This window comes from Octodon degus, unplaced genomic scaffold (assembly GCF_000260255.1).
Source record: "Octodon degus isolate 3935 unplaced genomic scaffold, OctDeg1.0 scaffold00032, whole genome shotgun sequence".
Lineage (NCBI taxonomy): Eukaryota > Metazoa > Chordata > Mammalia > Rodentia > Octodontidae > Octodon > Octodon degus.
In genome coordinates, this window is record NW_004524608.1 from 730,125 (window position 1) to 744,330 (window position 14,206).

Sequence of the window (14,206 nt, forward strand, 5' to 3'; positions counted from 1 at the left end):
CACACACACACACACACACACACACACACACACACACAGAGCTGCCAGGCAGTCAAGTTCAGGTCCATCAGTGACAACTGGGAGGTGCCCCTGCCCCCTGCCCCAACACAAAATGCCTGGACAGTGTGGTGCATGTGATGCTGTTGGAGGGCCAGGTGGAAGGGAGCACACAGAGGCTGGAGCGAGCTGGATGTGAACATCAGGCTAAAGAATTCAGGCTTGCAGCTTCTGCAGTGGGAAGCTATGCAAAGCACCCTTAGGAGCAACTGAGGCCAGGGATCCAGGTCCCAAGGGGGTAGTCCTCAGTGCCTTGGGGAGCAAAAGGGAACTGAGGTGGGGCTCTGGTTCTGAGGGAGCCAGGCACGTGTGCGTCCCCAAGGGCAAAGTGGATTCGGGATCCAGAAGTTCATGGTCCACAGTCCCTGGGTTCTCATGACTCCAGCCTAGACTGGGCACCATGGCAGACACAGAGCTGGCTCAGGCAGGCTCTGCCTTAGGGGGTGGGTAATGTGAATGTAGATGACAGTGATGGGGCGATTCCCCGGCCATATTTGTGACTAACACTGGCTGGCTAAATGCACAAAATCAGTAAGAGAGGTAAGTCACAGGGCCACAGGGTTAGGGAAGGAATGCAAGGAGAGAGCCGCATATGGGGCTTACTGCTCACTGCTCCCCAGCCACAGAATTCCTTCATTCACCCATCAAATATCTATTGAACACTGACTGTGTGTCCAGCACTATACCATGCCCTGGGACACAGTGACAAATTATACAAAATCACTGCCTTTGTGGAGCTTATCAGAATAAAAAAAAAAAAAAAAGTGAAGTATATGTGAGCCAGTGTTAAGAGTTATAGAGGAAGATAAAGCAAGGAGTGGGCAGTGCCTCCCTCAGAAGCCAATTTAAGGAGGTGGAGGAGCCATGCTATGCCAGGGGAAAAGGGTTCTCAGTACAGGGAACTGAAGTAAGAACCCAACACAGGTTTGGGTGACTTATTTCAAGGGTAACCAAGACATCAAAACAGCCAAAGGAGAGAGAAAAGGAAGGAAATCAGAGGCTAGGGGGCCCAAATTGTACAGGCCTCCCCAGCAGAAGTAAGGGCTGCCTTACCTGGAGTGAGATAGGAGCCATGGAGGTCTCAGAGGAGCAGCGAGATCCAACTATGATTTGAGAAGGTCACTGTGGTTTCAGAGTGGAGAACTTTGCTCAGAGGGGCATGGTGAAGTGGGAGGCAATTAGGAAGCTGGTACTGCAGATTCAGAGGAAGACTCATGAAACGGAAGGTAGTGACAAGCAGTCAGGCTCCAGATAGTCTTTAACAACAGAGCCCACAGGATATGGGAGTCCAGGGTGACCAGGACAACAGGAATGAGACTACAGGGGAAGCAGGCTTGGGAGGTGAGACAAAGGCTCTCTTTGCGCCACAGTGACACACCTGGCAGTGACCCTGCAAGATGCAGATGCACCCTCTGGGGCACAGGGAAGAGCAGATCATCCTTCACCCAGAGCAAGGCCCCCCATCCAGTATCCTGTTACCAGTGTGGCTCTCCTCCCAGTACTGCCAGGGTGGGACGGGGGTACTCACACCATGTACCATATGTACCCACAGTGTGCCCCAGCCTGGACATCCGCTCCGAGGTGGCAGAGCTGCGGCGGCTGGAGAACTGTAGTGTGGTGGAAGGGCACCTGCAGATCCTGCTCATGTTCACAGCCACAGGGGAGGACTTCCGTAGCCTCAGCTTCCCACACCTCACCCAGGTCACTGACTACCTGCTGCTCTTCCGGGTTTATGGCCTAGAGAGCCTACGTGACCTCTTCCCCAACCTATCAGTGATCCGCGGTGCTCACCTCTTCCTGGGCTATGCATTGGTCATCTTTGAGATGCCACATCTGCGGGATGTGGGGCTGCCCGCGCTCGGGGAGGTACTGCGTGGTGCTGTGCGCGTGGAGAAGAACCAGGAGCTCTGCCACCTCTCCACCATTGACTGGGGCCTGCTGCAGTCCACACCCAGCACAAACTACATCGTGGGCAACAAGCTGGGTGAGGAGTGTGCTGACGTATGCCCCGGCACCCTGGGAGCTGCTGGCGAGCCCTGCGCCAGGACCACCTTCAGCGGGCACACTGACTACCGATGCTGGACCTCCAGCCACTGCCAGCGAGGTGGGCATTGGCACAGAAAGGGCAGGGCCACAGGGAAGCAGGGCCTGGTGGAGCTGGGAAGCCACAGGATGGCATGGGTCAGTCCTTTGCTGTCACTGTTTTTTAAATCTTCCTTCATCCTATGAAGTGGGTACACTACTATAGAAAAGGAAACTGAGGCTCTGAAAAATTTAATAGCTGATAGCATCAGGCAGTCAAGGAGTATGTACATAAAGTATCAGGTAACCAGGGAGTAAATTGGTACAAGGTGGGCATGAGAAAGAAAGTAGGCACAAATGGACAGGAAATGGCACAAAAAGTATGGAACAGTATCTTAAATCCAAAGCTGGATAGCCTGGGTTCAAGTTTCAGCTCTATGCTTATCCGCTATGTTCATTTAGCTAATCTGTGTTTCAGTTTCCTGCTCTTAAAGTGATCATAAAGTTGTTATGAGGGATGAGTTATCTTACAGAACATTACAGCAGCACCAGGGCCATAGCAATGGTGTTGTTTCCCCATAAAATCTGCCTGGCAAGGTGGGCAGGGTGAGCTGGCAGTACTGCCATGAGGAGATGGGGCACCAAGTGTGGGAAGAAGGGAGGAGGCGATGAGCAAAGAGCTGGACAAGGGAAAGCAGACAGTGAGCTGGGACCTTTGGGAAGTAAGAGTCAGCTTCCCAGAAGCTGAGGAAGAGAGAGGGAAGGCAGTGATGGCTGGAGCAGTTGGCAGCACAAGTTCCAGAGAGAGGAGGATCTTTCAGAAGCTGGGAGCAGATCTGGCATCCCCAGCCTGGGAATCATTTCCACACTGCTCTTAGAGGTCGGTCCTTCTCACCTCCACTACCTCAGCATTATGGCCAGAGAGAGCGTAATCAGATCCCTGCTGTATCCAGAGCCTATCCCAGCAGTGCCGCCCTGTTGGCTGTAAACACAGCTGCTGCAGTCCTCCCTGTGTACACTGTCAACAGGCCCTGCTGACCCCACCCTGCACACAGCTCCCAGCCTTCCAGCTGCCACTGTGTTTCCAGCCTATTGCACTCCCACCCCCAGGCCCAGCTACTGCTGATGAGTGCCCCTTTCTGCCCAGCGGTGGGAACTGAGAGTGAGGCAGTATGGGTAGGGGCACAGTGAGATGACTGGCACTGGGCTTCCTCCCCAGCAATGGAGTGGGCACCAAGTCAGCAGACTGGAGAGCAGTAACCCTGGTTGACAAGCTCACCTCCCTGCCCTGAGTCCTGACACAACCACCCCTACCCCCACCCCACTTGAGAATAGGGAAGCCTGGTCCTCAGGAGCTCCTCAGGCACTGTCAGCTACCTGTGCCATCTGAATTGAAGGGATGTGGGCACAGACTGAGCGTCATCCCAGGAGGGGTTGGTGCCAGGACTGAGGGGTGTGATGAGGTTAACATAGCACTGTGCCCACAGTGTGTCCCTGCCCCAAAGGGCTGGCCTGCACGACACGGGGCGAATGCTGCCACACAGAGTGTCTAGGGGGCTGCAGCCAGCCCGAAGATCCTCGTGCCTGCGTAGCCTGCCGCCACCTCTACTACCAGGGCATCTGCCACCGGGTCTGCCCTCTGGGAACGTATGAGTATGAGTCTTGGCGTTGTGTCACAGCCGAGCGCTGTGCCAACCTGCGCTCTGTGCCTGGTCGTGCCTCCACCTTCGGTATTCACCAGGGCAAATGCCTAGCTCAGTGCCCTCCAGGTTTCACCCGAAATGGGAGCAGGTGAGCGTCGGGTGGACGGGGGGAGGGGGTGGGCACCTGGGGCAGTGATGAGGCTGAGGAGGCCACGCAGATCTAAGGCTCATAGCATCTGCTTGCCCTGCCAGCATATTCTGCCATAAGTGCGAGGGGCTGTGCCCCAAAGAGTGCAAAGTAGGCACCAAGACCATAGACTCCGTCCAGGCGGCGCAGGACCTGGTGGGCTGCACCCACTTGGAGGGGAGCCTCATCCTCAACCTTCGCAAGGGCTGTCAGTAACTTCTCCCAGCCACGCCCTCCCCCAAGCCACACCCTTCATGTCACACCCAGCCACGCCCTCTCCCGCCCATGCCCCGCCCAGCCTCACTCCCCACCACTACCACCTCCCACAACCTCTTTCCCTCACCCTTCGAAGCTCCTGCCTACTCTCCTGTCTTGTGAACCGAACCTCTCCTGCTTCTGCTCCACCCTTGTCTTCTTCATCCTCAGACAACCTGGAGCCAGAGCTGCAGCGTAGCCTTGGACTGGTGGAGACCATTACCGGCTTCCTCAAAATCAAGCACTCCTTCGCCCTCGTGTCCCTGAGTTTTTTCAAGAACCTCAAATTAATCCGAGGAGACACTATGGTGGATGGGTAAGGGATCAGCATCAGGCTTCTGACCAGGGCTCTTCTCCCTACACTCCCAGCACAGTAGTAAAGAAGGACCTCTGAAATCAGTTCTGTTATTTACTAGCTCTGTTACTCTGGATGGGTTCTCTAATCCTCAGTTTTTCATCTGTAAAATAGGTTGCTTGGGACCCTTGTAAATATCACATAAGTTATTGAGTTTAACACTTTAAAGTCTGGAACACAATATATACAATGAAAAAAATTATTTTGGGTTTTTGTTTTGTTTTGTTTTATTATTATTTTTTTTAGTCTTGCTACATAGTTCAGACTGGCCTTGTATTAACTATGTAGCCCAGGCTGGCCTCGAACTCAAAGTAGTCCTCTTGCCTCAAGCCTCCCAAGTGCTAGGATTATAGGTGTGCACCATAGTTATATGTAACTCTAAAGGATTGGCTATAATTATTACTACCTGATCCACTCCACTCCAGAGCACATCTACCCGGGTTTGAAACCTGTTCATGCTGTTCAAAGACCAGGTGTACCCAGTGTAGCTTTCTTTTTCAAACTTTTTTAAAAAAAATTTTTTTTTAAATTATCATGGGGTGAAGGAGTCGCCTGTGGCTTTTCCTGACTTCCTCCCAGCACACTGTCATGCGCCCCTCTGGGTACCTCCCCCCCCACTCAACCCCTACCCCCACCCCCGCACCAGCTGCAGAGACTTTGCCCCAGGATGAGTGTCAGTCCCTGAGTCCCCAAAGCCAGCAGTCTTCCACATACATAGCAGCTGCTCGGAAAAGTGAGATGAAGGAAGCGAGGAAGCTGCTCACTCCTGTCACTGACAGGACAAGAGAGGATGGGTGACCTGCTAGGCATCACGCTCCTGGTCAGTGGCACGGGGCAGGTGTGTCGAGCCCCACTCCTACGTGCGAGGTGTGAGTGGCTGCCGAGTGGCCTGTCCCTGTGCCCAGCACACCCTCTCTGGGATGAGCCAAAGCCACCTTTCCCTGCGCCCTGTCTCTCCTTCCCCGCCGCGCAAGATCCCCTGACTTCTCCTAGGAACTACACACTGTACGTGCTGGACAACCAGAACCTGCAACAGTTGGGGTCCTGGGTCGCCTCGGGGCTCACCATTCCCGTCGGCAAGATCTACTTCGCCTTCAACCCGCGTCTCTGCTTGGAGCACATCTACCGGCTGGAGGAGGTGACGGGCACACGAGGGCGACAGAATAAGGCAGAGATCAACCCGCGCACCAACGGGGACCGCGCTGCTTGTGAGCCCCTCCCCAGAGACACACCCAGCCTCGGGCGCAGACTTCCGCGCCTGGGAACGCGCCGCGCGCGCGCCCGACACCGGCGGGAGGGTGCCCGAGGGGATAGCTGTCTGGGACCGCCGGGTCAAGGTGGGCGCGTTGGGAGCAGATGTTCCCGCTCACCCCTCCCAGGCCAGACACGCACCCTCCGCTTCGTGTCCAACGTGACAGAGGCGGACCGCATTCTGCTACGCTGGGAGCGCTACGAGCCACTGGAGGCCCGCGACCTGCTCAGCTTTATCGTTTACTACAAGGAGTCGTGAGTGGGGGTGGGGCGGCCGGGGGCGGGGCCAGAACCCGAGGACCGGCAGACGCAGGTAGCGCCCAGCGGGGCTCTAGAGAGCTAGGAAGTTAGAACCCCCCAGTCACATTCCGTTCTAGGGCTCTTGGCTGGTCTTCTCCCCTCACCTTCTTCAGCTCTCTGTGCCTCAGTTTCCCCTCACCAAGTGGAGAGGTCAGGGCTTCTGAGAGCCCAGGAAATAGTTCTGCTGAGAAAGCTTGGGTAATTAAACTTCAATTCACTATGCTAATGTTCCACGGTGACCACATGGTTCTGCCTCAGCGGCGGTTTGGGGAGTGCCCACTAATTTGGCCAGTTTGCGAGCAGCTCTGCCAGCATTTCATTAAAGCCTGAGAAAGGGAGGGAGCAAGGCCCACCAGGGACCAGCGCTCTTTTCTTTGACGAGAGTGGACTGACCCCAGCACGGGAGATAGAGACTAGAACACTGAAAAGGCTTCTCAAACATAGAGTGAGGAATCCTGGAGCTCTCAGAGATAGAGATTTGGGGTGGCAGGCAGAGAGGGCAGGAGTTAAGAGCACTCTCCCTGTCAGACAGAAGAGGGGGTCACCCGGGTTGGAAACACTGTGACTAAACACTGGGAGTCTTAGCTGACCACTAGCGGTGTGCCAGGACTGGGTGAGGGAGGGACAGCATCAGTCCAGAGGGGATTCTTCTCAAAGAGGCAAGGCTTTCCGGAGCCTAGGTGGTAATTGATCACAGCTAGATCTGAGAACTGGAGAGTTGGTTAAGTACAGATTTCTGGCCTCACCCTCCAGACTCTCCAGTGGTTAGTCCCAAGGGAGGCCTGTGACTCTGCCTAACAAGCTGCTGGCCCGTGGTCCACACATTTAAGGAGCATTCACATGGACAACAGTGTGAATGCCTTTCTCTTTGCCTTCGGCACATGCAGTTCAGTCTGCACAACTGTCCCCAGCTGCCTCTGGGCTTTAAGGGCAAAGAATCTTCAGGGTCCTTTAGAAGCTCCCCTGGCACCCCTCCTGTGCAACAAGGCTGTGGCATGCTCTCTCAGGGATATTCTAAGACACCTGTACCCCACACACCTGCCCCTGGACTGATTCTGGAGCCCAGCAAGGGCAGCCATTTTTAACTGTGCTCAAGCTCTTCCCAGCATGCTTCCTTTGACCTCCCTTCAAGTTCTGTCCCTGGAACAATAAGAATTCCACCCCTCTAGGCTGGGAATAGAGCTCGGTGGCACAAGCACCTCTCTGGTGCTGAAAACTCAGAACCATCTCCCTAGAAAAACACATGCACAGAACTGCACCTGTAATCTGGGGGTTCATAGGCCTTTGGAGTCTGTGCATGGGCCTAGGTTAAGGCACGGGGCCATAGGAGAATGGTCACCTGACTCTGGTTCTACCTCCATTTAGGAGGTAGAGACTAGGATAATCTCATTGCTTGCTGTTCTTAGAAAGAGGACCCTGCACTCACCTCCTAGTTTTATTTATGTAATTTTTAAAATATTCATTCATGTTTCCTATTAAGGATAAGAAGATATTTCATCATAAATTTGACTGAACAGATGATTCGAGGGCTTACAGGGTCTATCAGGTGGCTGGAAGTGTTGCTCTGTCCTCATGCATAGTGGCGGAATGACGATCACAGTCCCGTGGTAATTTAGAGGGGTGGTGGCTGCTAGAGACTGGAGATGGGTCACCACAGCCTGGGCATGGGGTGTTCAGCCCATTCCAGAATGCCACTGAGCACGTGGGCCCAGACGCCTGTGGAACCCAGAGCTGGAACCTGCTGGATGTGGAGCTGCCCCTAAGCCGCACCCAGGAGCCTGGGGTGACCCTGGCACCCCTAAAGCCCTGGACTCAGTATGCAGTGTTTGTACGGGCTATCACGCTGACCACTGCCGAGGACAGTCCCCACCAAGGGGCCCAAAGTCCTATCGTCTACCTCTGGACACTGCCTGCAGGTAGGTATCTGGACGGGGCCAGAGCTAGATGCTGACCTCCTGAGGAGAATGGTGGATCCAGGCATCAGAAACAGAATGGAGAACACTGCACACCTGGCCACAGAGTCTGGGAGATCCGAGGCTTTTCTCTGAGAAAGACTAGAGGAAAGCAATTGTTTAGGTCCTAGGGAAGCTGAGGTTGGGCCAGTTTAGTGAATAGCTGAGTGAACTCTTAAGGACCTTTGGAGAAGAGGACAAAATGCTGATTGCTAGGAAAGGAGGCCGAAAATCACCCATTCCTGGGCAGGTGTTCCAGAAGGAGGGGCTTATTACCAGACCCTGTTCAGAATGGGACCCTGTGACCCCATTTGTACCTTTCTCACATGCCCAGCACCTACCGTGCCCCAAGATGTCATCTCCACTTCCAACTCCTCCTCCCACCTCCTGGTACGCTGGAAGCCACCCACCCAGCGTAACGGAAACATCACCTACTACCTGGTGCTTTGGCAGCGACTGGCAGAGGACGGCGACCTCTACCTCAACGACTACTGCCACCGTGGTGCGCAGGGAGGCTCGCGGTCTGTCGGAAGGAGGGGGAGGGCGGGCAGCCCGGGCTCCAAATGACCTCCTCTCCCGGCCAGGCTTGCGGCTGCCCACCAGCAGCCACGACCCTCGCTTCGACCGCGAAGACGGGGACCTGGAGACCGAGCTTGAGCCAGGCTGCTGTCCCTGCCAGCACGCCCCTCCAGGGCAGGTCCTGCCCGCGCTGGAGGCGCAAGAGGCCTCATTCCAGAAAAAGTTTGAAAATTTTCTGCACAACGCCATCACCATCCCCAAGTGCGGCCGGGCGCAGGAGCGGGACTGGTCCAATGGGAGGGTCCAGCCAGGGAGCCGGGATATGTGGGTGGGGCCTTGCTTCCGTGGGCGGGGCCGGGGCGGTGGGCGGGTCTGCAGGTGGGGCTTGGCCTGGGGCGTTCCATTTGGGACTGATAGGGCCTCCCTGGCCTCCCCAGACCCCCTTGGAAGGTGACGTCCATCCACAGGAACTTCCAAAGGTGAGCCGGTTGGCCGGGGTCTGGGCACCGAGAGGCGGGCTCTGTGACTAGACAGAGAGTGACTTGCGGCCTCCCTAGAGACGCAGGGCGGCACCGCCGGGCTGCTGGAACACCCAGAACAGAGGGCAACAGCTCTGATTTTGAGATCCAGGAGGACAAGGTCCCTCGAGAACGAGCGGTGCTGGGCGGCTTGCGCCACTTCACGGAATACCGGATCGACATCCACGCTTGCAACCACGCAGCGCACACCGTAGGCTGCAGCGCGGCCACCTTCGTCTTCGCGCGCACCATGCCCCACAGTAGGTGGCCGCACCTTCTGCGCTGCCACTGATCCCCAGGGACCCTCTCCAATCAGTGCTCTAACTAGTGGGTCTAACATCATTCCAGAAAAAGTTTGAAAACTTTCTGCACAACGTCATCACCATCCCTGAATTCCAGGGCCTCTGTCCAGTGGGCGTGGCCTTGGGGAAACCGGCTGGGTGGGCGTGACCTGCGAGACCCAGATGCGGACCCTGCTCTTCCGCCCCGCCCATTCCCCTGATCCCAGAGATTGGGTTGGATGCGCAAGGGAGGAAACACTTGTGGCCTGCTTCCCAGATGTCCCCCTTCTGCAGGAGAGGCCGATGATATTCCTGGCAAACTGGCCTGGGAGGCGGCCAGCAAGAGTAGCGTCCTCTTGCGCTGGCTTGAGCCACCTGACCCCAACGGACTCATCCTCAAGTATGAAATCAAGTACCGCCGTTTGGGAGAGGTGGGTACACTAGGGCACCCCTATCCCAGCCCCGTTTTTTGTCTTCTGCCCCTTCCCAGTCAGATCTTTTGTGCTACCCTCAGGAGGCCACGGTGCTGTGTGTGTCGCGTCTGAGATATGCTAAAGTTGGTGGGGTTCAATTGGCCCTGCTGCCCCCTGGAAACTACTCTGCGAGAGTTCGAGCCACCTCACTGGCTGGCAATGGCTCCTGGACAGACAGTGTTGCCTTCTACATCCCTGGCCAAGGTACACAGATTTGCATCCCAAATAGCCCACCAAAGACCCCCTCCACCCCTTCCCTCCCATCTTCATCTCCCAGTGTTTTAAAAAAGCACCTCCTACGTCAGTCTTTGGCCCAACCTTCTGTCCCTCTGACCACCAGAGGAAGAGGACTCTGGGAGCCTGCATGTCCTCCTCACTGTCACCCCTGTGGGGCTCATGCTGCTCATCATTCTTGCTGCCCTTGGATTCTTCTACAGCAGAAAGAGGTGATGAAAAGCCCTGGCTCCCACTTGCTCTCTTCCGGGGCCTTCATCCATCAGTGCAGTGAGAATAGTATAGATCACACATCAGAAAGAACTCCTTAGACTGGTTCCTCCCTCCGCACAGAGGAGACACACTTCTCCACTAGGGTGACTACTCATCCTGCTTAGCTTGAGATGGCCTCATTCCAGAAAAAATTTAGAAACTTTCTGCACAGCACCATCACCATTGCTGAACTCAGGTGTGTGTGCACTTGCTTTTATCAAGACAAGTCCTATATCCCCAGGAAACCCCTCGGTCTGGACACAGTGGCACTGTCAGTTACCACATTCTGCCCAAGTGAAAAAATAACAAGTCCTTCCTGCCATGCAACAGATGAAGCAACAGACTTCAGGATGTGTCCCAGAACACTTGATTTTAGATTCCTCTGGTGCTGAATGCAGGAGGGAAGTGGGGGCAGCACCTTGATTAGCTAGATCCTGAAGACAACCTAAGGGGACAGGAGACCATCAACTCTGTGTCTACCTGTTCCATGCCTGTTACATCCCAGGACAGGACCATAACCAACTTGGAAAGTATTATTGGTCCTAGGGGGTTGGTCAATAACCTTTTTCTCAAGATATCCCTCTTCCTTGTACATTGGTCATTCCTTCCTGAGGACTCTTCCAGCCTGACCCCTTATCCCTGTTACAGAAATGGCACCCTGTATACCTCTGTGAATCCGGAGTACCTCAGTGCCTCTGACAGTAGGTCTGGGGATGGGTGGACTGGGGGTGTGGGAGATGAGACCAGATAGAAGGAAAGGCCAAATTCCAGGAGACTTTTCTGAAGAGGTGGCCTTAGGACTGGAGTACTTCAGAAGCAGAGGCCAAGAGTGGGTGGAGGTGTGGCAGAGAGAGCAGTTCCTGGCCTTGTGACCTCCTCTTCCTCCCAGTGTACATCCCTGACGAGTGGGAGGTACCCCGGGAGCAGATCTCCATAATCCGGGAGCTGGGCCAGGGCTCTTTCGGGATGGTCTATGAGGGTGTGGTGAAAGGTCTCGAGGCTGGAGAGGAATCCACGCCTGTGGCCCTGAAGACAGTGAATGAGCTGGCCAGCCCACGGGAACGCATTGAGTTCCTCAAGGAAGCTTCTGTCATGAAGGCATTCAAGTGTCACCATGTGGTAAGGAAGGGGTAGGACATTGTCAGAGTCAGAACTAGGGTAGAGGTCACAAGTAAGAGGGAAAGGGTCACAGATAAGATAAGAACATCACCAAATTTAGGGTTGTGACTGTGGTTGTGATTCTAATGGGGCAGAAGCCATGGTTGGGGCCAGAGTCAAACAAGTACATGGTAGGGCCAGAGCTGAGATTGATTGTGATTGGGAATCAATACTGAGTGCCCAGAGGAGCCAAGGTAATGGTTGTAATGATAGATGTGACCTGATTTATACATTGGGATTGGGTCACCAATTGTGATTCATGTTGTAGTCATGCTTGGGGCTAGGATCAGGTTGGTGTTTGGGTCATACAGTGGTCCTAGCAGGTCACAGCTTCAGCCAAGTAGGTTGAGGGGTGATGGGTGGAACTGCAACAAACTCTGTGTCATCCATCCCAGGTGCGTCTCCTGGGAGTGGTGTCTCAGGGCCAACCAACTCTGGTCATCATGGAGTTAATGACCCGTGGGGACCTTAAGAGCCACCTTAGATCTTTACGGCCTGAGGCAGAGGTGGGGACCAGGAAGACCCTGGGCCAGGAGGTTGGAGAGTTTGAGAAGACTTGAGTACCGTGTGGGGGAGGGGGTTGGGACAATAATGTAGGCTTCTTCACCAACCCTTCTCTTGGCTCCAGAATAACCCTGGACTCCCGCAGCCAGCCCTAGAGGACATGATACAGATGGCCGGTGAGATTGCAGATGGTATGGCCTACCTGGCTGCCAACAAGTTTGTGCACCGAGACCTGGCAGCCCGCAACTGCATGGTGTCCCAGGACTTCACTGTCAAGATTGGGGGTACAGAGGGTACTAGGCAGGTTGGGGATACAGAGGGTGTTAGTCAGATGAGGGCAGCCTGAAGAATATAGACTCCCTTTATGAGGTATAGGACCCTAGGACTGGCCTGGGGCTCTGTTCCTGACATTTGTAAGTACTTTGGTATGTCACCCCATCTAGATCTCAGTCCTCTTGTCCAAGACAGAGGAATTTGGATGGGATGAATTCTGAGGTTCTTTCGGCCCTCATGTTCCAGGATTCTTGAAGACTATAAAGGTAGAAGAGGTTGGCAGAGGCATTCCTGGGGCAGAGTCTGATGTGAGACTCCCATATCCTTTCACTGTCACCTTCCAGACTTTGGGATGACTCGGGATGTGTATGAGACTGACTATTACCGAAAGGGTGGGAAAGGACTGCTGCCTGTGCGTTGGATGGCCCCTGAGTCCCTCAAAGATGGAATCTTCACCACCCACTCAGATGTCTGGTAGGGCCTAGTGGAACCAGAGGGCTCTGGGGATATGGGGGTGGCATCTAGGACCTAGGCTACTCCCTTTCCTTGGGATGTGCTCAGCAGTCTGAGGGTGCAGGACTGAGATCTAGATGGGGTGACATACCAAAGTATGGGGTGACATACCCTTCTGTGTGTCCTCCAGGTCCTTTGGTGTGGTGCTCTGGGAGATTGTGACCCTGGCTGAACAACCCTACCAGGGGCTGTCCAACGAGCAAGTGCTCAAGTTTGTCATGAATGGCGGGGTCCTGGAGGAGCTAGAGGACTGTCCCCTTCAGCTGTGCGTCATCCCAGTTCCTTTCCTTAGCCCTTCTCTGCCCATAGCCCTCCCTTGTGGCTCTGGCTCAGATCCTCTGAGATTTCTGCATCCTCTGACCCAAGCTATGAGCCCTCCATAGATGAACTCCCACTATGTTCCTACTTACTACCCTGGGGCACTCTCAGACATCAAGCCCCAAGATGCCCCCCACTCCTACTGACCCTCCCAGTGCAGGAGAAGGGGGTGTGGCTTGGACTGTCAGTCCCTTCTGATGCTGTCCTCACCCCCATCAGGCAGGAGTTGATGAGCAGCTGCTGGCAGCAGAACCCACGTCTGCGCCCTACCTTCACCCAAATCCTGGACAGCATACGAAAGGAACTGCGGCCCTCCTTCCACCTGCTGTCCTTCTACTATAGTCCAGAGTGCCAGGGGGGCTGTGGCTCCCAGCCCACCACTGATGCAGAGCCCAACTCCCCTCCAACTTCAAAAGAGACTTCAGACTGTAGTCTACAAAATGGAGGTCCAGGGCACTGAAGGATACCCTCTTCCCCACTGCCTGACCTCCCATGGGAAGAAGGGAACAAGTTTTCCAGTTCAGGATTGGACATGGGGTGGCCGAGAGTATGACAGAGAATGGGGGGCAAGGGAGGCAGCCAGCTCAGACTCTACTCCCAGGGAAGCAGGGAAGGCCCCAGCAGGCATAGTCACTAGACCACAGACAGGCATGTACTGCCCCTGGAAAGCTGATTCCCTGCGTTGGATCTCCTATGTGCATCTGGGGCCATCAACGTGCTTGGAAAGAGAGGAGAGCTCCAAGCCAGACGGGGAGGCCTCTCTGTCTGGTGCAGCTCCTGAAGGATGTCCACGTCACCACCTGTCCGCCTTGGCCACCTCCTCCCCTCTGCCCAGATGGGAGGCTGTGCTCAACCCTTCCTCTCCATTCACCCAACCAGGAACCCTGTGCTTGGTGCTCCTTCCCCCCCCCCTTTATTCGCCCCTTTTCCCTCATTATTAACCTTGGATCATTAAGAGCTTTCAGGGCCTTGTCTTTTCCCCTCCCGTCACCCCCTGCCACCATCACCACCACCATCACCCCTGCCTCTCAAGGGAAGACTGGAGAAGGCACAATAAACACCGAGGTCTCCTGGTACCCTAGTCCTGGACAGCCCATTATCTCTCCATCTGTATGGCGTTAAGACCAGATGAACTTCCTCT

At 54.9% G+C, this 14,206-nt stretch overlaps 1 protein-coding gene across 4 annotated transcripts in view; it reads left to right on the plus strand.

The window, feature by feature from the left end:
• Insrr (insulin receptor related receptor) overlaps positions 1 to 13,964 on the plus strand; it is a 16,300-nt gene extending 2,336 nt beyond the window's left edge. The window contains exons 3-23 of one of the 4 annotated variants that reach the window (XM_023713746.1): positions 1,610 to 2,161; positions 3,567 to 3,870; positions 3,975 to 4,117; positions 4,336 to 4,480; positions 5,513 to 5,727; positions 5,899 to 6,025; positions 7,748 to 7,986; positions 8,357 to 8,524; positions 8,607 to 8,802; positions 8,979 to 9,020; positions 9,099 to 9,319; positions 9,635 to 9,771; positions 9,855 to 10,017; positions 10,154 to 10,259; positions 10,948 to 11,000; positions 11,189 to 11,418; positions 11,853 to 11,993; positions 12,086 to 12,245; positions 12,579 to 12,708; positions 12,878 to 13,012; positions 13,285 to 13,964. In XM_023713746.1, coding sequence (XP_023569514.1) covers positions 1,610 to 2,161; positions 3,567 to 3,870; positions 3,975 to 4,117; positions 4,336 to 4,480; positions 5,513 to 5,727; positions 5,899 to 6,025; positions 7,748 to 7,986; positions 8,357 to 8,524; positions 8,607 to 8,802; positions 8,979 to 9,020; positions 9,099 to 9,319; positions 9,635 to 9,771; positions 9,855 to 10,017; positions 10,154 to 10,259; positions 10,948 to 11,000; positions 11,189 to 11,418; positions 11,853 to 11,993; positions 12,086 to 12,245; positions 12,579 to 12,708; positions 12,878 to 13,012; positions 13,285 to 13,525 — 3,848 coding nt within the window. In that variant the 3' untranslated portion in view covers positions 13,526 to 13,964. The remainder of the gene's footprint in view (positions 1 to 1,609; positions 2,162 to 3,566; positions 3,871 to 3,974; positions 4,118 to 4,335; positions 4,481 to 5,512; positions 5,728 to 5,898; positions 6,026 to 7,747; positions 7,987 to 8,356; positions 8,525 to 8,606; positions 8,803 to 8,978; positions 9,021 to 9,098; positions 9,320 to 9,634; positions 9,772 to 9,854; positions 10,018 to 10,153; positions 10,260 to 10,947; positions 11,001 to 11,188; positions 11,419 to 11,852; positions 11,994 to 12,085; positions 12,246 to 12,578; positions 12,709 to 12,877; positions 13,013 to 13,284) is intronic. The other 3 variants (XM_004629719.2, XM_023713747.1, XM_023713748.1) reach the window with 3 other exon arrangements.
• The last annotated feature ends 242 nt before the right edge of the window (positions 13,965 to 14,206 follow it).